The 26401-nt window shown below is 34.9% G+C and overlaps 1 protein-coding gene and 1 long non-coding RNA gene across 19 annotated transcripts in view; one reads left to right on the top strand and one right to left on the bottom strand.

The window, feature by feature from the left end:
- LOC137488540 (uncharacterized) overlaps positions 1-23660 on the top strand; it is a 52764-nt gene extending 29104 nt beyond the window's left edge. For 4 of the 13 annotated variants that reach the window (XR_011007621.2, XR_012395177.1, XR_012395180.1 and 1 more), the window contains 2 exons: positions 2501-2620; positions 4273-6266. This is a non-coding gene — a long non-coding RNA (uncharacterized lncRNA). Of the gene's footprint in view, positions 1-533; positions 2823-3959; positions 6267-21577 lie in introns of those variants that run through there. The other 9 variants (XR_012395183.1, XR_012395182.1, XR_012395176.1 and 6 more) reach the window with 7 other exon arrangements.
- Positions 16972-26401, bottom strand: part of phf14 (PHD finger protein 14) — a 160011-nt gene continuing 150581 nt past the window's right edge. For 5 of the 6 annotated variants that reach the window (XM_073930829.1, XM_073930831.1, XM_005159688.6 and 2 more), the window contains one exon: positions 17214-17999. In XM_073930829.1, the coding sequence (XP_073786930.1) occupies positions 17928-17999 (72 nt within the window). In that variant the 3' untranslated portion in view covers positions 17214-17927. Of the gene's footprint in view, positions 18000-26401 lie in introns of all 6 variants that reach the window. The other variant, NM_001423773.1, reaches the window with a different exon arrangement.

Here is a 26401-nt window from a genome sequence, read left to right as displayed (position 1 = left end):
TGTTTTGGATTGAGATCAGGGGATTTTGAAGGACAGGGCAACACCTCGAATTCTTCAATATGTTTTTTAATCTTTTTTTGAGCTATGTATGCACTATCCTGCTAAAGAAGCCCACTACTATGGAGCTAATAATTTGCCAAAACAATCTGAATTTGTGTTCATTTTAATTATTGACAGTTGCAATTTCATAAATCTGAATTTTTACATGCGGTTAAAAATAGTTTTGAATTTGAATTTCTTCATTTGAATTTGAATTTCATAACTTGAATATTGAACAACTGAAATTTAAGAAACTAAGTAACATTCAAGTTCTTGAATGTTACTTAGTAAAGGTGTAAGAGTCCTGTGGTTGGCCAAAATGCTTAGTTTGACTTTTTGGTGATCATCTACTCGTCCCTGTTGATGACCCCTGACCTACTTTCTGCTGAATCTCAACTTCATGATTTGAATTTCTGGTTTTGAATTTTAGGATATTGAATTTGTTATTGTGAATTTAATTCGTTCATTCATTCATTCATTCATTTTCTTGTCAGCTTAATCCCTTTATTAATCCGGGGTCGCCACAGCGGAATGAACCACCAACTTATCCAGCAAGTTTTTACGCAGCGGATGCTCTTCCAGTCGCAACCCATCTCTGGGAAACATCCACACACACATTCACACACACACTCTTACACTACGGACAATTTAGCCTATCCAATTCACCTGTACCGCATGTCTTTGGACTGTGGGGGAAACTGGAGCACCCGGAGGAAACTCAAGCGGAGGCAAGGAGAACATGCAAACTCCACACAGAAACGCCAACTGAGCCGAGGTTCGAACCAGCAACCCAGCGACCTTGCTGTGAGGCGACAGCACTACCTACTGCGCCACCTTGAAAATTTTTAAACTGTATTTTTACAAACTATATATCTGCAGGCTATGAATACAAAACACAAAAAAGCTGAAGTTTAAAAATATGTTTATAAAAAATTCAGCTTTGAAAAATTCAGATATTCAATATTCAAGTTGTGAAATTCAAATTAAGAAATTCAAATTCAAAACAATTTTTAACAGCATATAAAAATTCTGTTTTATTAAATTACAACTGTCAATAATTCAAATTAACACAATTGAAATTCAGATTGTTTTGGCATATTATTAGCTCCATAGTATGGGCCTTAAAGAATTAAGAAAATTCACTCTAAAAGTAAAGCTAAATAAATTGCTCAATTCTCTTGACACATGAAAGAGTGTAAAGCCTGCAGCCCACAACAGGCAAGGTGGAAAGTTATTGCTTATCATATTTAACAAACCATTTACTGCAAATTTGATATCATTTCACTCACTTGGATAATTGAACATTAATCAGGTGATGTCATTACTCTGCTGTTCTGTCAGCCAATCTTTGGATTGCTGATCATGATTTCCTGGATTGGATCTTCTAAAACTTGTGTTTTGTGGAATGGATGTTGAGACTGTTATGCATTTAATTTTTGATTGTATGCATGTTAAATGTTTCTGGTTGGATGTTGAATGTCTATTTAATATACTGAGTGGTCATATGATTAATATAAAGAAAAGAGATATTACATATTTTACACTGATAAAACAGGTAAGAATCTGCTGTTTATGTTAATTTTTTGATGCCATTAGGCCAGTTTCATAAACACAAGTATAAATGGTCGAAGAGGAAGCCTAACATCTTCCATTTCAAGGCTGATTAAACAATTCATTTTGAAACTTTTAAAGGACTTTCAAGTCGTAAAGGAACCAGAACTGTGAATATACTCTTAAAAACTAACCTCCTCTTCTATATGGTAATTGTTACGTATACCAGCTTTGTCTTCATTTGTTTTTTTTCTCTCCTTCTTTCTTTCTTTTTGTTATTTTGCTTACAGATGTTTATACTAAAATGTAAGATGTGTCATGCATTTGATTAGAAATGTTCAGCAAATATAATAAAAATATAGATTTCGTGGCTTGATAGATCTGTCCCTGACAACACATGCAGTAATTTCAGATCAGTTCATCCAGATTTAATCTGATTCACGAACTTGTTTGAAGAACCAAATAAGCCAGAGATCAGATATCAAGATTAAAAGATCCAGGATGTCAAATCATCTTAGATCATTTAAGCGAGGTACAAAAAATGGACCCCAGAACCTGCATGTTTAATAAATATACCTTATTTTGTTTGTACTCAAGTTGAACATAATATATAATGTCATTCTTTCATCTGAGACTAAACAGTAAATTTAATTTTGCGTATCAAGGGAGTACTCCATGCATGTTATTCTGTAAATGGTGTGTATTGTCATAAGTGATGATGCATCTGAGATCAGTAATCTGTAAAGGCAGCGCAGAGGACTGGGAGGGACAATGGGAGTTATAGGAAAAGCCATGCTGGGTCCATCTAAATTACACACTCCATAAAACTGTAATAGGGAGACGATCAGTAGCTTATATCAGTAAGACTTTGCAGGGTATTTACCTTTTTATATGGGTGTAAATTTTACAGGGACCAAGGGCAGTGGAAACCTTGTCGTCTTGACTGCGAACACTGCAAAGTGACTCAGAAATGGAGCCAGGGTCACGACTATGCAGAGATAGAAGAAAACTAGGAGGAAATTCTGTAGAGGTATTATTTACAAATCCGCTTACTGATGTTCTGCAGTGTAAAATTACTGTTTGTCAGTGAACTGTCTGACCCCATTAGACTAAATGCATCACCTAGAAGTGGTTTATTTTGCAATAATTACATGGCTAATACTGGACCAAATTGTCTGCATAGCATCATGGTTTGTTTTATGTGCATAAATTCTGCAACTCAATATTTGTTTAAAAAAAAAAAAAAAAAAAAAAAAATATATATATATATATATATATATATATATATATATATATATATATATATATATATATATATATATATATATATATATAATGTGAACTGATTGAGTACAGCAAAAGTGTTAATGGATTTTACTTTTAGGACTTGAATTTTTGGTAACAAACTAAAATTGTAAAACTAAGGGTGCTTTCACACCTACACTTTTGTTTCGAAACGTATCTCGTTTGCCCAGTTAGCGCAGTTCGTTTGGCATATGTGAACAGGGCAATTGCGTTCTGTTCCACGCCAAAGTAATTGCTCCGAGATCGCTTGAATGAGGTGGTCTCGGCTCGATTGAAACGAACCCTGGAGCGGTTCGATTGCAGTGAGAAAGCGATCCGATCCAAGCGCTGTTATATCACAGTGTTTTATGGATATGTAATAGGCATACGGCTATATGAAGAGAGAATTATGAGTATGGCGGGAAGTTTCGCGAGTCTACGGATGCCCGCAAACGAGTGATGATCTCCCGGTAATCTCGCGTCTCCCTCCCAGTCCTCAAATAGGCATCGTCGCGCACCCTTCTCACCCCTCCCCACCGCATCTCCTCAGACACATCGCGCACGCGCACCCTGTCAATCACCATCAAACCACCACCTCTCCTGATAGCTTAGCGGGACGCTGCAAAATAAACCCTGACACTCTGACCAATGTGAGGAGAGTTTACTCGCTCGTGACTTGTTTTAGCTATTTTGGATCATTTAAAAACTTTGCAGTGTGAAAGCGAACCGCTCCAAGAGCAAAGAGCAACAATGTAACATTTGTAATCTCTGTTTCGGAACAACTGAATCGATTCACAGGTGTGAAAGCACCCTAAAACAAATTTGTAACTGTTACTTTGTAAAAAAAAAAAAAAAAAAAAGAATAAAAAGATGAGGAGGTCTTGAAGAAAAAATAAGATATTCCATAGTAGCAACAAAGTACACAGCAGTACCTTGGGTTTACGGGAGTCAAAATGAACCCTGAACATTCTTAAACTCAAACCTTTTATACTGTCTGATATGTTGCCTCTAGACTAATCTTTAGATGTTAATAAAGTTGCTCCTTGGCTGTTGATGCAGCTGCCCTCTCTATCTCTTCATGTCAGGGGTCACAAAACTTGTTCCTGGAGGGGTCCTGCAGACTTTAGCTCCAACCCTGGCCAAACACACCTGAACAAGCTAATCAAGGTCTTAATGCGGCAGTCACACTTGAGTTTGTGCGTGCAAAATTCTGTTGTACGGTGCTGCGAAAAGGGGCGGGATTAAACAAGATGATTAGACATTTAAAAGGCAAAGCTTTCGATTTACCGCTCAATCTATATTCCTAATCTCATCTAGTCATGAGCTTTGGGTTATCACTGAAAAAAAACAAGATCTTGAATACAAGTGGCCGATATTAGTTTTCATTCGCATTGATAGGGTGAGGAGCTCTGTCCCCGCGGAAGGTGCTCGGAGTAGAGCTGCTGCTCGTCCACCTCGAGAGAAGTAAGCTGAGCTGGCTCGGGCAACTGTTTTCGTAGGCCTCCTGGACACCTACCTAGGGAGGTGTTCCAGGTATGTCCCACTGTGAGGAGGCCTCGGGGAAGACCAAGGACATGCTGGAGGGACTATGTCTCTCGGCTGGCCTGGGATTGCCTTTGAATCCCCCGGAGGAGCTGGAGGAAGTGTCTGGAGAGAGGCAAGTCTTGAGCTCTTTCCTAAAACTGCTGCCCCTGCGACCCGGCCCCGGAAAAGCAGACGAAAATGATACGAGATGATTTTTGGACAAACAGAAATGCAGCAAAGAAATGCTAAATCTGCAATAAAGGAGCTGTGGATTCACCATTTTTATATGCAATTTTACTCAAAGGGTATTTTTATTTTTAAATATGTCAGGTAATGTGATGGTAGAAATTATATCTGTTTCTATTAAATTGAAAAGGATACATTCAATTGACCAAGACAGTAAATACAATGTAAAAAAAAAAAACTTTTAATCAAATAATTCTAAAAATATTAAGTAAATTTAAATGTACGTTGATAATGTACATTATCAGGATAATAATCCTGGAATTATCCTCAACATCAAATCAGCTGATCAAAATGATTTCTGGAGGATACTGTGACACTAAAGACTAAAGTAATATTAAAATGAATAACATTTTACAGCATTTTTTAACAATTGGTTTCAGGGCTTGACATTAACACCTGCCAAATGCAGGTAGATTTCACTCCGACTAGCCACTTTGGCTGGTTGAAAATCATTTTGAAATTGTAGTTATCTTAATAGCAGGGTTCGACAACAGAGATGGCCCAATATTTGTGAAAATGTGATCTTAGCACTGTTCAATAGAAAGCAGGTGAATACCGAATGAGAGGACGATCGCTCGCACACACAGGTGATGTCACTGCAGCGCAAGCAGTCACTGCTTCGTTTTAATTACTCCTTCAACAGATTATTAACAGGCCTAACATTTTCCGTGCGCATGATCATCCTTTCATTATGTCTCACGGTATGTTTTTTTTCTGCTTTTTTTTTTGTTGCTTAGTTATTTTTGTTAATATAGTTTAATTATATTTATATTTCCACAATAACATTGCTTTAATATGAGATTAACTCCCCGTTTGTGTGTAGTTAACTGCTGTTCTGGAACCTTTAGCTAGGACGGTTTACTGTGCATATTTTAGATACATGACCATAATTCTTTTTTTAAATGTCATTTAAAAAAAAAAAAAAAAAGTTTTGTTGAATTAAAAGTGAATGTATACAGCTATACTTGCTTGTTTTGACATTTAAAATTTGTGGCTTAGAAATAATTATTTATTTTTGATGTGGTCAAAGATCAATTTGGTAAATCCTTAATTTTGAGCCCTGAAAAGTCATCTGAAATAAAAAGTAATTGCCATGCGGCTGTGGAAATATAAATTTATATCATCTAATTTCAAATTAACAATAATCTACGTATAACTGAAAAGTTATATTCTCTGGTTTTTTAATTATATTATTTCATTGACATGCCATCTAGGAGGGTCATTTAACCTTTGTCTTTCTGACTACAGGCTAAGCCAAAGTGATGCAATTATCAGTTTCACAGCATGGGGTGTCTATTGTTTTCTCTTTTCAATCAACTGGTCAGGAGGTTTCTGTCTCCAGAACATGATGAGATCAGGCCGGAAAAAGCAGTTTACCCTGCCGACCACAACTCTTAATTTGCATGCTTTGTTTAGCCAAATCCCCTCCTCCTAAGAACACAATATAGACATGAAATCTTTGTCTTAAATCAGACTTGTGTGAGACGTGAGAGACTTGTGAAAGAACTTGCAGACTGCGGACCTCTAGTAGGCTCTTGCAGACACATGGACATCTTAAAGACGCTGTATGACTGCAGATTAACCAACACGTCTCAATAAAGGAATTCTGCTTGTTTCGAGTCTCCTGGACTGGGTTCTCTTTTCTTTTCATTCATTTATTTTTTTACAACACGGCACAACCCATTTGCTCATGCTCATTGAGAAAGCTCATACACAACACACACAAAGTGAAATGAATGAGGAGGCATGTGGACAAAACACAAAATCTAAATCAAGTCATTTCAGCATGTCAAAGTCAAATTTATGCATATTAAATATATTTTCCCAACAACAAAAGTGTGGCCAGTGAAAATGGCGAGTAGATGATGAAATAAAGGCATATTACTGTTTTGCATTAATACAACTTTGGTATGCAAAGACATATTAATAATAAATAAATATGACGACTTTTGTATGTATTGTTGTAGATAGATTTGCTTCGACTTTAAAGATAGTTTTGACTATAATGGTGCATAAAAAGTGCCAGATGAAAGGCTCTGGAATATGTTCAGTCGCTCATGTTTCCAGAGGATTTGGTCTCCTTCAGGTCAGCAGTAAACACCCACAGGGAACTCATTTACACTGCAAACAGACGCATCGGCACAGATGAAAGGAGCAAACTTTAGCTTTCTGTGGCCTCTGTATCTGTTAATGAGTGTGACAGGGCTGCTCAATGCAGAGGTGATGCAGACTGTGAAAGGGACAGAAAATATTCTGACAGCATTAAAACCAGCATTAGCCGTTTGGAAAGAAAATGCATCATTTTAAAATGGAGTTTCTGAGAGTTAAAAAAAATTGCAGAGTATATCATAATCATACGCTGATGATGTAGTGAATTACAAACAGCTTTTTCTTTTCAACAAACATTGGTTAAGATTACACAAGCAAACTTGCTTTTGTTCTTCACACTAATTCAACTTACTAAAAACATCAAATAAAATGAGCAGAAAGACTACATTACCCATGATGCTATGCACTGAATCCTTCAAATTTTGAATCTTTTTCAAATCTTTTTCTCTGCTAATCTTAAATGAATAGTTTTATGCAATTGCTTAATGCTATTATTTCATTTGTAATTTATAAATCTCTCTTTCTCTTAAATCTCTATGAAAAAAATGAATTGGAATGATTTACTTCAGGTATTTAAATATACTTGAAAAAGAGCTGGATACTAAGGCATTATTAAGCAGGCTTAGCCAATCAGAATGAAGGACCAGAAATACATGTTCATATATAACTAATCACTCAAATTTCAAGGTTTACTTCATGAAAATAAAATATTATATTGATGGCTCTGGAAAATCATGTTGCTCAGTTATAGTTTTGGCAGTAACCAACAATATCAGATTTTCTCAATCAAGAATATAATTTTACATTATAATTTTTTTTTTCCTGAAAGCTCAGATTCCAGATTTTCAAACACTGTAGTTGTGTCCTAACCCAGGTATTTTCATAAATTCTAACAAAATGTACATCATTGAAACAGACGAATGACCCACCAACTTATCCAGCACCTGCTTTACACAGCAGATGCCCTTCCAGCTGCCATCTGGCCCAGCCGAGGCTCGAACCATTAACATTATTGCTGTGAGGCAGTTGTGCTACCTACTGTGCCACCGCGCCACCTCATATATAACTAATCACTTAAATTTCAGGTTTAACTTCGTCAAAACAAAATATTTTTATGATATATATGACCCTGGAAAAATCTATTTTGTAGAGTCCATGTGGGGTGGGACATAAAGTATATAAGCCAGACCTGTCGGTTTGTGAAGGGGCGTCTGTTGCAATGGGAGTCATATGAGTTTGGAGTGAGAGTAGTGGCCAGAGTGCGAATAGAGTTGAAGTCAGAATTATTAGCCCCCCTGAATTATTAGCTCCCCTTTTTATTTTTCCCCAATTTCTGTTTAACGTAGAAAAGATTTTTTTTTTTTTTATCAACACATTTCTAAACATAATAGTTTCAATAATTCATCTCTAATAACTGATTTATTTTATCTTTGCCATGATGACAGTGAATAATATTTGAATATTTCTCAAGACTCTTCTATACAGCTTAAAGTGACATTTAAAGGCTTAACTAGATTAATTGGGTTAACTAAGCAGGTAAGGATAATTAGGCAAGGCATTGTATGACAATGGTTTGTTCTGTAGACAGTCGAAAAAAAAATAGTTTAAAGGGGCTAATAATTTTGACCTTAAAATGGTGTTTAAAAAATTTAAAACTGTTTTTACTCTAGCCGAAATAAAGACTTTCTCCAGAAGAAAAAATATTTCTGTGAAAATGCCCTTGCTCTGTTAAACATTATTTGGGAAATATTTTAAAAAGAAAAAAAAATCCAAGGGGCGCTAATAATTCTTAAAAAAAGACGAACTGTACATTTTAAATGTTAATAATAAAAGATGTATAATATAAATATATATTTGACCTCCCTATAACGGTTCATACCATTGTGAATGCATTAGCTAGCCAATCAAAGCTAGAAAAAATATGATTCAACAGTCTGAAACTGGCAGTTCTAGAGCACTGAAAAACATGATTCTTTTAAAATAAGTGTTTATATTTGCATGTAGCCTAAAAAAAATAAATAAAATAAGACACATAATTCTAAAATAGTCACTAAATATCTCTCAAAACACTAAAACAAATATATTTAATTAATAAATGAGAATTTAAATACATTCATAAATTTGATTTACTGAAGCGTGTATTCCCAAAAACTTGCCCCGACAACCCCCCCAATTCTGGTATTGTATTGTCTTTATTCCTTGGTTGTTTATTTTTGTATGTACTTTGACCACTTTGTTTTGGGGATTTTTGTATTGGACACTGCACTGTAAATAAATGCACCTTTGCACTATAGTGCTATGTCGGCTGAGTCGTCATCGTTTTTTTTTTCTTGCTTCACACTTTACCCATAACAACTCCTCTGCGTGACAGTGAATTTCCAAAATGAATTCAGATGCATTAATATTTACAGTATGACAAGCTGCACTTGGAGGAGTAATTCAGTTTTGATGTAATCATTTTTCAAGGCAACAATTACACAGCATCTTAAAAAAAAAAAAAAAAACTCTTCATATTCTGTCACATCTGCTTTATTCAGCAGAGACAACCTACTCAGGACTGAACTGAACCTCTGCGAACCCTAAAGAACGGGAAAAAAAATCACATTGGATTTTACACTGTCATCTTCCATACAGTATTTCCCAGAGTGGAGTTATTAACATGTCTAACCGCCGTGTGTCAGGAACCCTTTTAAGACCCGCGTCTCCTAATGAGTACGTGTGGAACGAGGTGTTGAGAGCTGCAGATTAGCACCCTGTGAACGGAGCTCTCTCTCAGTACATTAAAGTCTGCAAAATGACTATGTCACAGCACTACAGCGCGTGGAAAAGGTCATCCGAATGCCGCCTGATACCAAAGTGATGTTATTTTAGGCTTTATTCCGAGCAATTAAAACCCTGGGACAACGAGCGAGCGCAACTGTGGATCTTCAGAGCTCTGATGGAAATGTCGTGAGTGAATCTGGAGTTATTCGTTTACTCCTCAAACAGCTCCGATATTAGAGAGCCAGAGTGACGTGCAAGAGCAGTGAAGTCAGCAAAGATCAACATGATGACTAATTTCAATCTAAAAACTTTAGTGTTTGTGTGTGTGTGTGTGTGTGTGTTTATAAATCAGAGTTTTTGCAACAAAACTACAGTTATTTTTTTTCTTATATGTATTTTTGTGGTATCTTACTGGCAGCGCTGTTACTGCAACTGCTTCTTTACAGTAACTTAAATGTAAATGTGTTTTACAGTAACAGGGCTCTACCGCAATTTCATTTTTTTACAGTAAAATAGCATTACTGCAACTTCTTTTTGTGGTTTAATACCCTTTAATACATTTAAATTTTACAGTATAACCATTTTTACACTTATTGTACTTTACAATTTATTGTAAATGTAAATGTAATTTAGATTTATTGTAATGTATTTACATTTTACACTAGCAGTACAAAACCTTTATTTTTAGTATATACTATTGACTTTAATCAAGTGCTAAACAAGTGCTAAAATTTTTCATCACTTGTCTCATTATAAAATTGCAGCAAAGTCTAACAGTATAGTTCCTTAGAGGACTTTTGCGGCAACTTACTAGCACCACTGTTGCCAGCAAGCTACCGCTACTGTACGTTTACAGTAAACTAACTGTAAATGTGTTTTACAGTAGCAGAGCCCAACGCAACTTCATTTTTTTTAGTAAAATAGCTTTACAACAACTCTTTTTTATGGTAAAATGACCTTTAACACATTTTAATAGTACAGTTTTGCACTAGTTTTACTGTAATTTATTTACATTTAACAAAACCTTTATCTTAAGTATTTACTATAGAATTTATCAACTGTTAATCATGTCTTCAATTTTGTCTTTAATTACAGTAGCAGGACTTTACTTTGATTACAGCAGAATACTGCAGATTTCTAATATGCAGTAAGTTACTGTAAAAGTTGACCCACAATGTAGTGCATATTACAAGAGTGAACTGTAAAGAATAAATGTGATATTTTACTAGGCGTTTTTGCAGTAAATAACAGTAAAATTTGTTACAAAGTTTAAAAATGTAGCCCAAAACCAACCCATTGGCCAAGCGAAACTACCCCAATAATGTCAGAACTCAAAATATGCCACCGCCTACTCATAAAACTACATTTTAATTCACTGCATGCATTCTTCTTTCAAAATAACTTTATGTTGGTAATTATTAATATTTTGTTATTATAAAAGGTCATCCTTAACCGCAAAAAAATGTTTTTCTTCTATGTTTTCTAGTCTAAATATCTACAAATTCTAAAATCAAGAAGCCTTTTCTAAATGAGACATATAGATGGGTTGCGGCTGGAAGGGCATCCGCTGCATAAAAATGTGCTGGATAGGTTGGCGGTTCATTCTGCTGTGGCGACCCTGGATTAATAAAGGGACTAAGCCGTCAAGAAAATGAATGAGACACAGTCTTGTTTTATGAAATTATATGCCAGAGTTAAGTGTTTTTTTGGCAATGGGGTCCTGTTTACAAGTTTAGCTTGTTTTAAGGCAAATGTCTTATAATTTTGTCATATTATGTCTTAAAACAACACTTGTTTTCATTGTCTAGAAAACGCTTTTTGATTTACTTTTTTTTTTTTGTTGCTGTTGGATTATTGGACTGGAAACAAGGCAAAAAATTTTGATGGAAAACAGTTTTTGCAGTGTGCCTTCAAGTCCATGTGAAATCAAAATGTACAATGTTGATTTTGCTAGTGATTCAAGTTGATGTAAGTACAAGTTCCTGCAATTGCCTTTACAGTATCTGTAAATGTGTTTTACTGTAGCAGAGCCCAAACACAATGTTTTTTTAGTAAAATAGCATTACTGCAACTTTTTATGATAAAATGCCCTTTAACACATTTTAATGTTATACAGTATAAAAACCAACCCAAATGGCCAATAAAAACAACCCCAATAATGTCAAAACTCAACATATGTTACAGCCTATTTATAAAATACACATCTTACTTCACTGTATGCATTCTACACAGTCTTCTTCTTTGAAAATAATTTTATATTAGTAATTATTAAGACTGTTCACTTAAAAAATATAATCTTAATAATAATTATATATATATATATATATATATATATATATATATATATATATATATATATATATATATATATATATATATATATATATATATATATATTGCAAGAAGCTCAAAGTGTCTTCTTTCCAATAATACCTAATGTTTGTTTGTAGCTCACTGGGGTCAAGAACTGATCCTATTTAAAGTTAGGTAGGTGTAAATCCCTATAAGTGCGTGCTGGCTAACAGATTGTTAAAAATAACTTCTTAAAAAAGCAAAATAATCTGTTAATGGGGTGTGCAGAGAATTCTTATATTGTTGACATAAGATTATTTAGCTTACCCCAATGGCAGATTATTTTGCTTGTTTTAAGGAAAATGTCTCAATTTTGTCATATTATTTCTTAAAATAAGACCATATGTTTTGTCTAGAAAACGCTTCTTAATTTTAAGAATTTTGCAGTGTACTGTGTGAAATTAAGTTTACAATGTTTATTCTGCTAGTGATTAAACAAATCTGTTTATGTGAACCCACTAAAGAAAAACAAACTTCTTAATATTTTTATTATTAATATTAATAAAAAATACAAAACTCATTTTGGCCATCTTCAATCAAAATCTGAGTTTGCTTGAGAATTTCTTTTAGACTAGTATTAAAAATGGAATTCATTTTAAGTTTATTAGAACACTACATGACAATTTAAGCGTAAAACAACAAAAATACATACAATTATGTATTTATGTAATTATGTACAATTACTATCTATCTATCTATCTATCTATCTATCTATCTATCTATCTATCTATCTATCTATCTATCTATCTATCTATCTATCTATCTATCTATCTATCTATCTATCTATCTATCTATCTATCTATCTATATCTATATCTATCTATCTATATCTATATATATATCTATATATATATATATATAGATTCTAAAAATATTATTGTGTTGACATTTTTTCCTTTATTAGTTTTACTGCCTGGCAGAGCAGATCAAAATCTGAACCATCAGCCGGACTGAACCTGTAGTAAAAATCCTTGACTTAACAACTAAAGAATCAATCAGCAGCACAACACCAAACCCTTCCTCTTCTTAAAAAAAGAAAGAAAGAAAGAAAGAAAGAAAGGAGCCCTTCAGATAATGTCTTTCATGGTTCAGTGGCCTTACAGGGGTTCCTCCTGCTCCTGAAATGGGCAAATTAATAGTTGCTTTGGAACAAATTGGAATTACACCCCTCCATGCATTAATGTCAGAATGCAAGCCAGATCCCCTGACAGGCAGAGGGAGCAATGAATGAGATCCTGAGATACAGCAGCGGTTGGCCCCTGTGGTGTGAGGAAATGCTTAAATGACGTGCACTGAGAGTCAAAGACATTACAGCGCTGAGAGAGATGCTTTTCTGTTATACTGCCCACTGGCAAACCTCACTCAATCTGCATCTCTCAACTCATCAGTCACTGGAGTAAAGTTCACTCAAAAACATGAACATTTACTCACTATTTACTCTCCCTCAAGAGCTTATACAGTACATCTTCACATCTTTCTTTTATCTGTTGAACACTAAAGAAGGTATTTTGAAGAAAGCTGGAAACAGTAGGAGAAACAAATACTAGGGAAGTCAATAGTTACAGTTCCACTTTCTTTAAAATGCTGTTCAACAAAGAAACTCATAAAGGTTTGAAGCAAGTAAAGGCAAAAATTGACATTTGTATTTTTTAGGGCCTACTCATACTATGCTATCCAAACCATGCTCAGGCCCGTTTCCCGGATCGTTTGAGAAGTGTGAGTGCTCTGAATCGGGCTCAGGCACGGTTCACTTGGCCGGCCCTGCCCCAGTTGGAAGAGGTGTGCCTGAGCGCGGTTCACTTGGACTTTGCTTACGCTTGTGTGTGAGTGCAAAATGCACCTAAGCCCGAATCTGAAAGTGAGACGTGACTTTTAAGGGACTGTTTCATATGGATTTATTAACCATTCTTACAGGTCAATGAACGCAAACTGTCGTAGTTTATTAAAGACGCAAACCCCTCACTGCACGACAGCTGCACCTTCAGCAAACCTCCTAATTCCTGCACCACAAGAGCTTTATGATTGTTTATGAACGTCAAAAGTGGCTGATGTGTTCGGCGAAAAATTTGACTGTTTGTCACCGCATAGGAAACGACTTAAACGATATAACTAAAGAAATCTCCACTGTGCTGCGCGAAAGCTCTTACTGAACAGCGCAGCGTCGATGACGTAACCGTGCCCAGGCCCGAATGTAATGTGAGTGCAGGCCGTCGGGGGAGACAAGTGTGCTTTAGACCGGTTTAAGGCAACTGTACACAGTATGAGTACGGCCTGAACCCTTTCAATAATTACACTATAATTCATAACATCTTTTGTTTCATGTTTTTTTTTTCTTCATTTTTTTTTATTTGCTGTGAGAACTAATTGGTTAAATGAATATCTAACTCAGGGGTGTCCAAAGTCGGTCCTGGAGGGCCGGTGTCCTGCAGATTTTAGCTCCAACTTGGCTCAACACACCTGCAAAGATGTTTCTAGAAAGCCTAGTAGGACCTTGATTAGCTAGCACAGGTGTGTCTGATTGGGGTTGGAACTAAACTTTGTAGGACACTGGCCCTCCAGGGGCCTCATGTACGAAGACTTGCGTGGAAATCTTACTAAAACATTGCGTACGCACAAAGCTGTAAATGTGCGTACGCAGAAAAAAATTCAGATGTATGAAACACTGCGTATGCCAAATCTCACGCATATTCTTTTGTACATCTGAATGAACGTGAAACTGAGCGCAACATGCACGAGCACAAAACCCCTCCCTGCCTCCTCCCCCGTATGAATATGCTAATGACTATGCTAATGGAAAAACCCAACGAAAAAGCAACGGCAAAATCAAGCAAAAAGAGAAACTTTGAACAGAATGTGAAATGGAGGTGCTGCTTTCGGAGGTAGACCGGAGAAAAGCGGTGTTATTTGCAAGTTTGTTCTCCGGAATTAACAACAAAAGAAAAAAATAGAGTGGGAGAGTTTAGCTGATACGGTTAACACAGTTGGGTCTGAACATCGCACTGAGTACATTTAAAACAGAAATAGTGTGGTTTATAACTGAAAAATGTTGCAGTACCCTTAGTAGTCTCAGTGGCGCACCTCATAAGAAGCATGTGATCTTGTACTGACACGCTCGAGCATAAACTCGGCTCGAATCCAGCGTCTGATATTCTCTTTCTTCTTTTTTTCCCCGCTACATATCAGATTTTGCCCACTATTTATCACGAGAAAGACAAGTAGGAATCATCAATAAGTTTGTGCATCATATTTTATTTGCACATTTATTGAATGGAAATGTTTCTGATTCACGCATGCAAATTTATCTTCACATAGTGTCTTTATAGCAATGTGCGTGCAGTAGATAGCTCAGATTACATTGGGAAAACAAGCGACCGCTGCAAATTGTGCTTTAATGTTTAGCTGGTCAACTGTATGGTATGGAAATCTTACATACCTACTATATGAACCCGTCTCATACAGCTGCCATTGCAAGGATCAGACACTTTGTAGAGAAGAATTTAACACAACTGCCTCTAGGAGTCGCCAATGGAAATAAAACAGACACGCACAAAAAATGTGCGTACGCCAGCCAGAAACCTGCCGTGAACCTGCGCAAATTCCCACGTTCAGTTCATTGTTAGTAAATCCAAACGTGAGCGATTCTGAGCGTGAAACCTGGCGTACGCAAAGTTTTTGTGCGTACGCAGCGTTGATACATGAGGCCCCAGGACCGACTTTGGACATGCCTGATCTAACTGAAAATGAACTCCATATAGTAGCCAGATTTCTAAATGAAATGTCTGTGGCCCCTTTAAAATGATCAAACTTTCTCGGCTATACCTCGCAATTAAAACCATGTTAAAATCAAGTAGTAATCAAATCTAATCTACTAACTATTTCATTCACTGTTGTGTTTTTTTTTTTTATATAACTAACGTGAAATTCTTATGTTATTGGTAGGGCCAGACAGAATCTGCAGACATTTTCTGCTATTTCTGCAGAGAATTTTGTAAAAATTTATGTGGAATGATTTTAGGAGTATCAAACTAAAAACTTTTTAGTTACTAAAAAAAATAATACATTCTTCACGTTACTCATGAAAGACACACGCATAAGACAAATCTTATGATGTTCCAGATAGAGAAGTTTTGGTTAGATAGTTATCTGCCTTCAAGTCATGTCATGTGTTTACAGAATCATGTGCATTTACAACCCAATGCCAATTGCCAGTCCTGATTGTTTTAGAATGAGTTTTTTAAAAGTGAGACGTTTTATTAGTGAAATAAGGTATATGAGCATATCTTCCATTGGAGTAATGAAAGTAAAGATCTTATTATTAAATATTATGATTTGACCATGATAATTCAGAAATGTAGATGATGTTTTGACTAATGAAACATACATCAACATCATTGTTTTTTTTAATAGAATTTTCTGTAATAAGTATTTATTAGTTGATACATTTGTGCATCTCTAATATATATACAGTTTAAGTCAAAATTATTGTAATGATGTTTAACAGAGAAAAGAAATTCTTACAGTATTTCCTATAATATTTTACCTTCTGTTGAAAGTTTTAAGTGCTTTATTTAGGCTAGAATGAAAGCAGTTTTAATTTTTTAAAGCCTTTTAAGGTCAATATTATTAGCCCCCTCAAGCAATATATATATTTTTTCGATTAGCTACTGAACAAACCACTGATCTATTCAGATTAGATTTGTATTATTGTATTAGATTATATCTATACATATTTTATTAGATTTCCATATCCTAACCTGCCTAATTAACCTAGTTAAGCCTTTAAATGTCACTTTAAGCTGTATAGAAGTGTCTTGAAAAATATCTAGTCAAATATTATTTACTGTCATCATAGCAAAGATGAAATAAATCAGTTATTAGACATGAGTTATTAAAACTATTATGTTTAGAAATGTGTTGAAAAAAAATCTTTTAGTAAACAGATATTGGGGGAAAATATAGAGGAGGCTAATAATTCTGACTTCAACTGTATATTAGAGATGATTTAGAACAAATCCAATATTCTAAAATCTCTAATATTCATCATATAATCTTAATAAACAGTAACTATTAAATTAAATATTACATATTGATATTTTAGCGTACTATTATCACTACTAAATCATGTCCAAACCATTAAAATCATTAAAAACAACCACAAAAAAAAGAAAAACAAGATTTATTTTCTTCAAACGCTTGTTCACTCGATGATCATTTTTAGTAGCCCTATTTTTGTGCTCCATTTGTGGAAAGTGCACTTGAGATTGACTTTTTCTTTAAGAGTGCCATTTATCTTGACTGACAGGTCCAAGTAGATCCGCTACTTTTGCAATAACAGAAAAAAAGAAATAATAGAAATCACAATGTTTATTATGAAGGTCACTTTTCTTATTTGGAAGTACCTAAATACAGACTTCAAATCTTGAAATCGCTGAGGCAGATGACTTGTCTTACTATTTTACACTCAAACTGAGAACATCCTCAAACATGGACATCAACACCGTCAATGGTAAAGCATGTTCTGGAATATACTGTAGTTATAAAAGTGAGATTTGTAGAAAACAAAATAATAAAATAGATTTTGCTCTCATCATCAAGATGTATTGAATTATTTATACGACACGAGACGATGACGGTCAGCTTTTCTGTCAGTGTTCGTTTTCACATAGTGTGCTTTGGCGTTAATAAAAAAATGAAGGCAAATATAAAAAGCGTATTAACAAACAGGCGTTTACGGGATGGGCACAAATACATATATGACATTCATACCCTCATAGCAAATTTCAAAATTAGTGTATGAAAAAATAATCTTTGAGAACAGTGTCAGAAACCATGCCACTTGTTTCCAGCACTGCATGACGGCAGACGCTGTACAATATATCTGAAAATAAGATATATAGAGGAGATCACAGCATCCACAATTGTGATCATTTCATCCTGAAACTGGTAATCAAATATTACAGCTGTAGTCTGGTAAAGCAGTGGCAGTTCTTGTGTGTTGTTTAGTACTTTGAATCCCGCCATTCAGCAGGAAGTGAGTTCAGTTACTTCATGTCAGTTTTTTCAGTCTGGGATTTCCTGCTCTGCTGTTTCCTCATTCACAGACTCTTCTTCAACTTCTTGTGCTTCTTCCTCCTGAAAAATAAACAAAAGTTTTTCCTTTAGCCATAAAAAAGTATAGAGGTGTAGTTGAAGTTAACATGATTAGCTCTGCTTTGAAATGTTCATTCCTTTTCAAATATTTCTGAAGGGACGTTTAACAAACGTTAACAAGAACATTTTCACAGAATTTTTCCAGCTTTTTTTCTTTTCTTTTTTTTCTAGTTTTGTTATAAAAACAAAACAATTTTAAGGTCAATATTATTAGCTTCCTTAATATTGTTTTGGTTTTCTTAAGAACAAATGTATTTATTATTTAATTATCCTAACTTGCCTAGTTAATCTAATTAAGTCTTTAAATGGCACTTTAAGCTGAATACTAGTATCTTGCAAAATATGCTGTCATCATGGCAAAGACAAAAAAAAAAGTTATTTAAAATTGGTAATTAAAACTGTCAAAATGATTCTTTTTGATTTTATGATTCTTTACAATTTCTCAACATTTTTAATGTTCTCTCTGTTAAACACAATTTGGTAAATATTTTTAAAAGAAGACAAATTTTACAGAACAAATAATTGAGACGTCAACTGCATATCACAGGATTTACCAGATTTTATCATATAAACTGCTTTTTTAAGATGTAAATAAATGATCAGAAACAAACCCCTCAAGAATAGGCATGGGTTTAAGATTCTGACGGCATGATAACCTTGGATAAAAAATATCACAGTTTCACGGTTTTGTGATTACTTCACTAAAATAGGTTCTTTTTTAATGTCTGGGTAAAAAACAAAACTTTTTTTCCCACTGATCACAATATGTTTTATTTTGAGAAGACATTTAAATCATTTTGGAAGAGTAAACATGTCGGGTTACATAATTAAAATACATGAATGACTTCTGCTATCTTCATTAGTTTCTTAAACACTGATTACTTTTTACAAAATATAAACAAACACAATAAAAAAAAACTCTTACATATATTGTAGGAATGAAATAACAGAACATTTTTGCGGTTTAAAATCTTGGCTTTTTAAAACCGCGGTAAACCTTGAAACCGGTTATCGTCCCGTCTCAAGAAAAGCGATCAGTATATTTGTAGGTTGTTTACACATTGCTTTCAGCCCAAAACGAGAATTCATTTATACATTTTTGCCTTTACTTTGAGACGAAAAAAGGCTCTGGGTTTTAAAGTGGAAGTTTTTTAAAATATCAAAATGTAAACACCTGAAAACAACAAGCTTTGAAAACAAAATAAAGCACAAAAGTAGGAGTTTAAGATTAACAGCAATCAAACAAACACATAACAACGAAGTAAGTGCTAGTGTTGTTACTCAACATTTGTTCCATTTTGCAAAGTTGTATTTACTTTAATTTATTTAACATAAATTATACAAAGAAATTATACATAGAAATGAGCACTGAGTCGCAGACGGCATGTTGTCACATCTCTAGGTACTGCTAACTAACAAATTGACAAGTCCTGAGGATAAAAGTAGGGAATATTTCAGTATCAATCTTCTTTTATTTCTTTCCAGATTTTATACACTGCTTGAAGTTTTCCTTCTTCTATTGTTTTTTAACATAAACTTCAACAGTACATTAGGTCAATTGCATCCTCTAAAAATCTCAAAGCTCTTAAAACTGTTCATTTATTTCTTCTCCAAGTTGTTTTTCCAACAATCTTAAACTATTTGCTGTTTAGTCTTTAGCTTTTTTGTTTATCGACTCTTTGTAAAATGCATGTACAATGCTTGTAACTCTTTTTTTTCTTCTGTTATCCTGTCAATTAATAATAATAAAAAAAAAAAGAGTTACAAGTTGACAGCGCCAAATACTGCTCTGTAGAAACCGCTGGCTTTCATACAATCGATTTGTCTTGGGACAACATGAAAAACTTAAGTTAGATTATTAGTTATACAAATTTAGGTGGATTTAACATAAAACAATTGAGTTGTGCCAATGAAATCTCAAGAATTGTGCTGTTTCAGCTCATTTTAATTGAGAAGTTTGAACACGATTGTGTAAACGTGAAACATTTGTAAATTGCACAAGGAAAAACTTTTCTGTTTTGGGCTACATTGTTGTCATGCAAATGAACACTCAAAAATGGCTTTTGCTGCTTGTTCAAATGATTTATTTAAAATAAGAGACTAGGCTGAAGGAAAATTAATGACTTAATGAACCTAATCAACATAATTCTTAAGGTTTTTTTAGTAATACTTAAATGTTTTATGTTCAATTCTCTTAAATTTGTAAAAATGACTGCGTTAACTTTTTGATTTGTGTTGTGATGAAGCAATTATGTGGAACACATTTTTTTTACAGTGTAGCCTTATCAATGCCTATAAATATATCTATGAAAGCAAATGACTTAATACATTAGTGAACATAGTATTTGCTAATTTGACAACATAGTCATAAACAGTGATGGAAAGAGTACTGAAAAATCATACTCAAGTAAAAGTACCATTACTTGCCTAAAACTGTAGTGCGAGTAGAGTAAAAGTATCAGTTTTAAATATTACTCAAAGTATGAGTAAAAAGTAAACCTTTCAAAAGTACTCAAGAGTAGGGAGTATTACGCTGTGAAAAGCTGATGCGTTTACATGTAATTTGTGCATGTGTGTGTAAACGTAACATTCTGTAGTGCATTTAGTTATTGCCCTGCAGGCACACAACATCATAAGACATTAATATTAGGTTAGATTTAGGTTATGATGTCAGGTGACCAAAATTCAATGTCTAGCCAGCGTCTAAGGACAACATTATTTTGATGTCCAATAATGACGGCAAATGATATTTGGTTAATTCTATTTTCATTCCGATTTTCATTTCCAAAAAAATGCAACATCCATGACGTGGAGGTACAATGTTAATCTGACCTCATGTTGACTTCTTGTGCCTGCTGGGTGTTTAAGGCCAAGTGTCAAGTCATCATACAGTAAACATCCTTCATGTTCTCATCAGTGACGTACGTCTAACAGTCTCTGCGTGTAAAGATTTTGGACATCTTCTTGGACACTTTTAATGCTTCTAAACAGTTTGCTGCAATTATAAAGCGCACATGTCTTGAGGAAGTTCATTATGATGGGATTTACCTTCTATGTGTGATTTGATTGAACAGGAATCACAGGACTGATTTTCCTAATCCCCAAAGACAAGAAAAAATAAAGTAGTGACTGCAGGTTGAAGGAAATTAGTGGAGTAAAAGTACAGATACTGCACTAAAAATGTACTCAAGGGAAAGTAAAAGTATACATTTTTTAAAAACTACTCAGTAAATTACAATTCCTGAGAAAAACTACTCAATTACAGTAATTTGAGTATTTGTAATTAGTTACTTTACACCACTGGACATTACATAGTAATTACACTATTAAAAACACTAATATGCTACAGTACATCGTTAAATAAACTATTTGCCAGCTAAATTTAAAGTTACACCCCAATAAAAGAACCACTGTTCTTAAAACTCTTAACACAACTATAGTAGGGAACCAGTCAATATAGTATTATGTCAATGTATAGTTCTTGAAATTTGCTTAAAAAATCCCACAAGCCAAGATTAGAAGCTGTATCTACATTTAACTCTGAATAATGTTAATTTCAGAGGCTCCACGGCAGAGAACAAAGAGCAAATGTCACGCCAGAGTCACTTACACAACCTGCAGATTTAGAGGGGACGACAAACAGGAAATGACGGCCATCTCAGCTTTTAAGTGAGTCTGACAGATGCAATTATCCCCTCCTCCAAAGGTTAATAAACACATCTAGGCACAGCCCTCACCACACACACACACACACACACACACACACCGCACACTCAAACAGCTGAGAAGCACACGATGATTCATGACTTTACTTACAGAAAGCAAACGCAGAAAACAAGCGTCAACCACAAAAATCTCATTAAAAGCTTCTACTGTTCCTTAAAGCTGCTTACATTAAGGAAATCAATCAATAGAGTAATAGCATTTACATAGTATTGACCTAGCAAGAACTTTATAATGAAGTATGTCTTAATATACAACACACTATTAAAGGCTATTTTCATTTTTAGGCGTGTTATTAACGGCATCTCCTGCTCCTAAAAGCTCTTTATATGTTTATAGAAGCAAATCCAATGAATATAGTAACAAGCTAGTAAAAAGTTGATTAAACATATTTTCAGGCCACAATGACAACCTTATTTTGAAAATAAATTTCTTTTATCAGTTTTTCAGTAAATATAGGGCATTTATTTGAACATAACAAATTTATTAAACAGATATATTTATTATAATAACAATTTAGTCACCAGACAGCTTTAGAAATAGAAAGATACTACACTACCTGACTAAAGTCTTGTCGCCTATCCAAATTTTAAGGATAACAAATATTAACTTGACTTCTAGTTGATCCTTTGCTATCAGAAGTGGCTTATATGAAAGGCAAAGGCCTCTAGATTACGCTTATTTTATATTGTATAGAATATGAAGTCATGGTGCAGTGGAAAAAGAATGAATATTGTGTATGACTCCCAGCTTGGAGCTTGGGTGTCTGCATCCATACATCTCTGCAATGACTCAAACAACTTATTAATAAAGTCATCTGGAATGGCAAAGAAAGCGTTCTTGCAGGACTCCCAGAGTTCATCAAGATCCTTTGGATTCATCTTCAATGCCTCCTCCTTTTTACGCCAGAAATGCTCAATAATATTCACACCTGGTGACTGGGCTAGCCAATCCTTGGGCACCTTGACCTTCATTGCTTTCAGGTATGTTGATGTGGAGGCTGAAGTATGAAAAGGAGCACGATCCTGCTGAAGAATTTGTCCTATCCTGTGTTTTGTAATGTAATGGGCAGCACAAATGTCTTGATACCGCAGGCTGTTGATGTTGCCATCCACTCTGCAGATCTCTTGCACACCCCTATACTAAATTTCTATATAAGCCATTGATTTTAATAGGTTAAACCACATGTGTCAATTACAAGGTCCGCAGGCCAAATGCGGCCCGTCAAAACATTTAATCAGGCCTGACAACAAGTTTTGGTAATGAAGTTCAAGTGGCCCGAGCTCACTTTCAATATTAGGTTTGTGACAATTACAATATTGAGACACAGGTGTTGCTGTTGCGCTTTACCATACTCGGTAATTTAGACGTTAACGCAATGTTACACTAAATGTAAACAAGGTAAAATATTTCTGGGACTAGCACAATGTCAAAAAAATGCAAAGTGGACAGCGAATATCGACAATTTCAACCAAGGTGAAATACTCATGTGAGTTCTCTATAACGAAGCTAACCAAAACATCCCACAGATCCCGCCTCACAGACCACCATATTAGGTCTGAAATCCACAAGAGTTTTAGGCATCGACAGTTGACATGGATAATTTCATGATTAGGTTGCCTTTTTAAAGCTAAAAGAACAAGTTCAATAATACATTATCAGAAACCATCTGTTGCTTGTTACAATGTGGTATATCGGTTATTGGCATTTTGTTTTATCATCAGTTTTTTCTAAATATGAAATTGTTTTTAAAGTAGACTACTGTTCTATGCTAGCCTACTGTACTGTTTTAGGCTTATATTGGTTAGAGACCTTATTTCATGTTGTGATAGAGATAAAACCTGCTGTGACACAAATTAAATGTAAACCCTAACTATTTTGATAATAGTGGTTTATGAATTGTACACTTTTATTTTCTTCAAAAAAAAAAAATAAAAATTGTGTATGTACGGCCCCTGACTTTACTTACAACACTCAGTGTGGCCCTTACCAAGTTTGGATTTGACACCCCTGGGCTAAACCTATGCATTCCAAATTGCTATGCATTCCAACATTTGTAATGATTTCAACTAGGCTTATATACAATTAAACAGATCTGAATGATTAGATTAAGGAGTTTGAGGTCATTATAGGAGTTAATGGGTAAATTTGAGGGCTTTTTAAAATGACTATTATTATCATTATTATTATTATATTTTTGGGGGGCGGGTGGGTATCCTCTATTTTTACATCTTAATGTTGACAGGTATGAAATTGAGGTAAAAGAACTTGCATTGCAAACCTTAAATTAAAGTATGTGATAAACTTGACTCATTATCATGGGAAATTTAAAGTGCTGCGTTCTAAATAATGGTCATAAAAAACATCACACAGGGGGGTCAGCAGCAGTATTTCAAATGAACGGGTTAAGGAAAACGAATATAAGTGAGCTGAATTCAGACATTCAGAATTGTGATCAAAACGGTGTCTTGAGTCGCCGTCTCAGCAGTTCATCTGGCCAGACAGCTTTGCTTTATTCAGCAATGTCTCTCCCATATGGCTCTTGTCTCTGTCTGTGCATGACTTTTGATATGCAGCCAGGCCTTTATGAAAAATGAGTTACTTTTTTTCCTGAACTCTGGGTACTTTGTCGTCGCCGGGCCGTTTGGAGATATAAATCTGTTGGTGGGACGACACCTCATGAACCTTGCTGCCGGATCAGCCTGTGCCATCCACCAAATCTCTCTGACAAGCCTGCCAATTTTCCAATTACCGCTGGCACCATTCGTTATCATCAGGCCAGTCAGCACTTAAAAGGGCTACAAGAGGGGAGGAGGTGGGTCCAGTGCATGCTAACAATCTCACGTTGAGCCTCCATTGAGCGTTTTCACACATGAACACAAACGCTCACTCGCTGACCCACACCACAAGGTCTGATTGTGATTTAGTGTTGAACTCTGGAGGCAGGGTGAAAGCAGGACTCATGGGCAGTCCTCTCCATTTGCTGATTATGGGACAGCAGAGAGATCACATGGATGCGTGCATGGATTAATTAAAATATTAATAACAGTGTATTTACTGTTATTGGTACTGGTTTTCAACACCATTACTCCTGTTTTCTGACATTATCCTTAAAACATCACTCTTATGCCTAGTTCAGACTGCGTGATTTTAGTCCCGATTTTGGCTCGCCGACAGGTTTTGAGAAATCGCCGTCAAATGCCTACAGGCAAATCTGTGCTCGTGCACGTAAGTGACAATCACACAGTGTGAACTATCAAAGACGTGATCTGAGAGAATCGCCGATGAGTCGCCAATGACTGTGAGATATTTGGCGTGCTAAATATCTGGAGCTGTCGGCGATTCAAATCATGCCGTGTGAATTGAGTTTTGACTGAAAATAACATCAGCCATCGCCTACAGCCAATGAGAGAGCGGCTTTCACTTGTGTGTGCGTGTGTGTGTATACCTGCTGCAGGCCAGCGGTAGGCTGGGGGAGAAGTTAAAATCGCTCTTTTTCGGTTTATTTGGACCCACGAAATGGAGGAAAAACTAGTGGAGGTGTGACAGGACTCAGGAGCAACCGTGTCTGTTTGATATTTCATACAGAAAGAAATTAGTTTATTATCAACGTTGAGGAGAAATGGCTAATTCCCTTTAAACCCAGGTGAGCAAATATGTACATTTTCTACCCCATTACCTTCTGTGTCGTTATGTAGTTAATAACAAAAGATATACTACGTGTTTTTGGCTGTGAGACGTAGTTTGGACGAAGTTGTAGGCAACTCTTCCTATAGTAAAGTCATGCAATGTGAAAGTCCCTGTCGCCGACCCATCTTGCAGTGTAAAGAAAGCAGCGACGAAACGCTAACCCAGATAGTCATGCAGTGTGAAAGCATCTGTGACACGACTACTTAGAAAATCATGCAGTCTGAACTCGGCATTGTTTGGTGCTCAAGAAATATTATCATTATATTTAATATTTATAATTAATATCATTAGCAATGTTAAAATAAAAAGTTGCCAATATGTAAGTAATGAAAATAAAAACGAAACACTTTTTAAACTTAATACTAAAATGAAATGTTAGGTTTTTAATGTTAGTGTATCTATATATGTAGTAGACCATCCAAAAATATACTGTAAAAATCTTTCTAGTTACCTCAACTTACGTCACACCCACTAAAATATTAAGTTAAACTTTATAACAAGTTTTTTTGGCCAACTTTTTAATTCAGGTTAAAGTAATAAAACATTTGTTTACTATCTTAAAAACACAGTTTATACACAGCTGAACTCTGAATTATTAGCAAGTTAGGATAATTAGGTCAATCATTGCATAACAACAGTTTCTTCTGTAAACAATCGAAAAAACAAAAAAATATGCTCAACCCTTTGATTGCTGCTCTACCAAACGGTTGACCGTGTTTTTATTGTTTTAAAAAATGACTGTTAAAGTGATTTAAAGAATGACTGTTTAAACAATGGTTTACACACACAGCATTGTTGGTTTACAAAAAAAATCAAACATCCTGTTGCACTACCGCACTTGATACTGGTCAAGAAGAAAACTTGTAAAATGAGAATCTGAAGGATTGTATGGCATACTTCAAATAATAAAGATGATTTAGTATTCAGAAATGTTTTATTTTCAATATTTTTATTAATAAAATTGGTCTTAC

The sequence above is a fragment of the Danio rerio genome, chromosome 19 (genome assembly GCF_049306965.1).
Source record: "Danio rerio strain Tuebingen ecotype United States chromosome 19, GRCz12tu, whole genome shotgun sequence".
In the NCBI taxonomy this organism is placed as follows: Eukaryota; Metazoa; Chordata; class Actinopteri; order Cypriniformes; family Danionidae; genus Danio; species Danio rerio.
The sequence above is the reverse complement of the archived record's forward strand: the minus strand, read 5'-3'. Positions and strand labels throughout refer to the sequence as shown.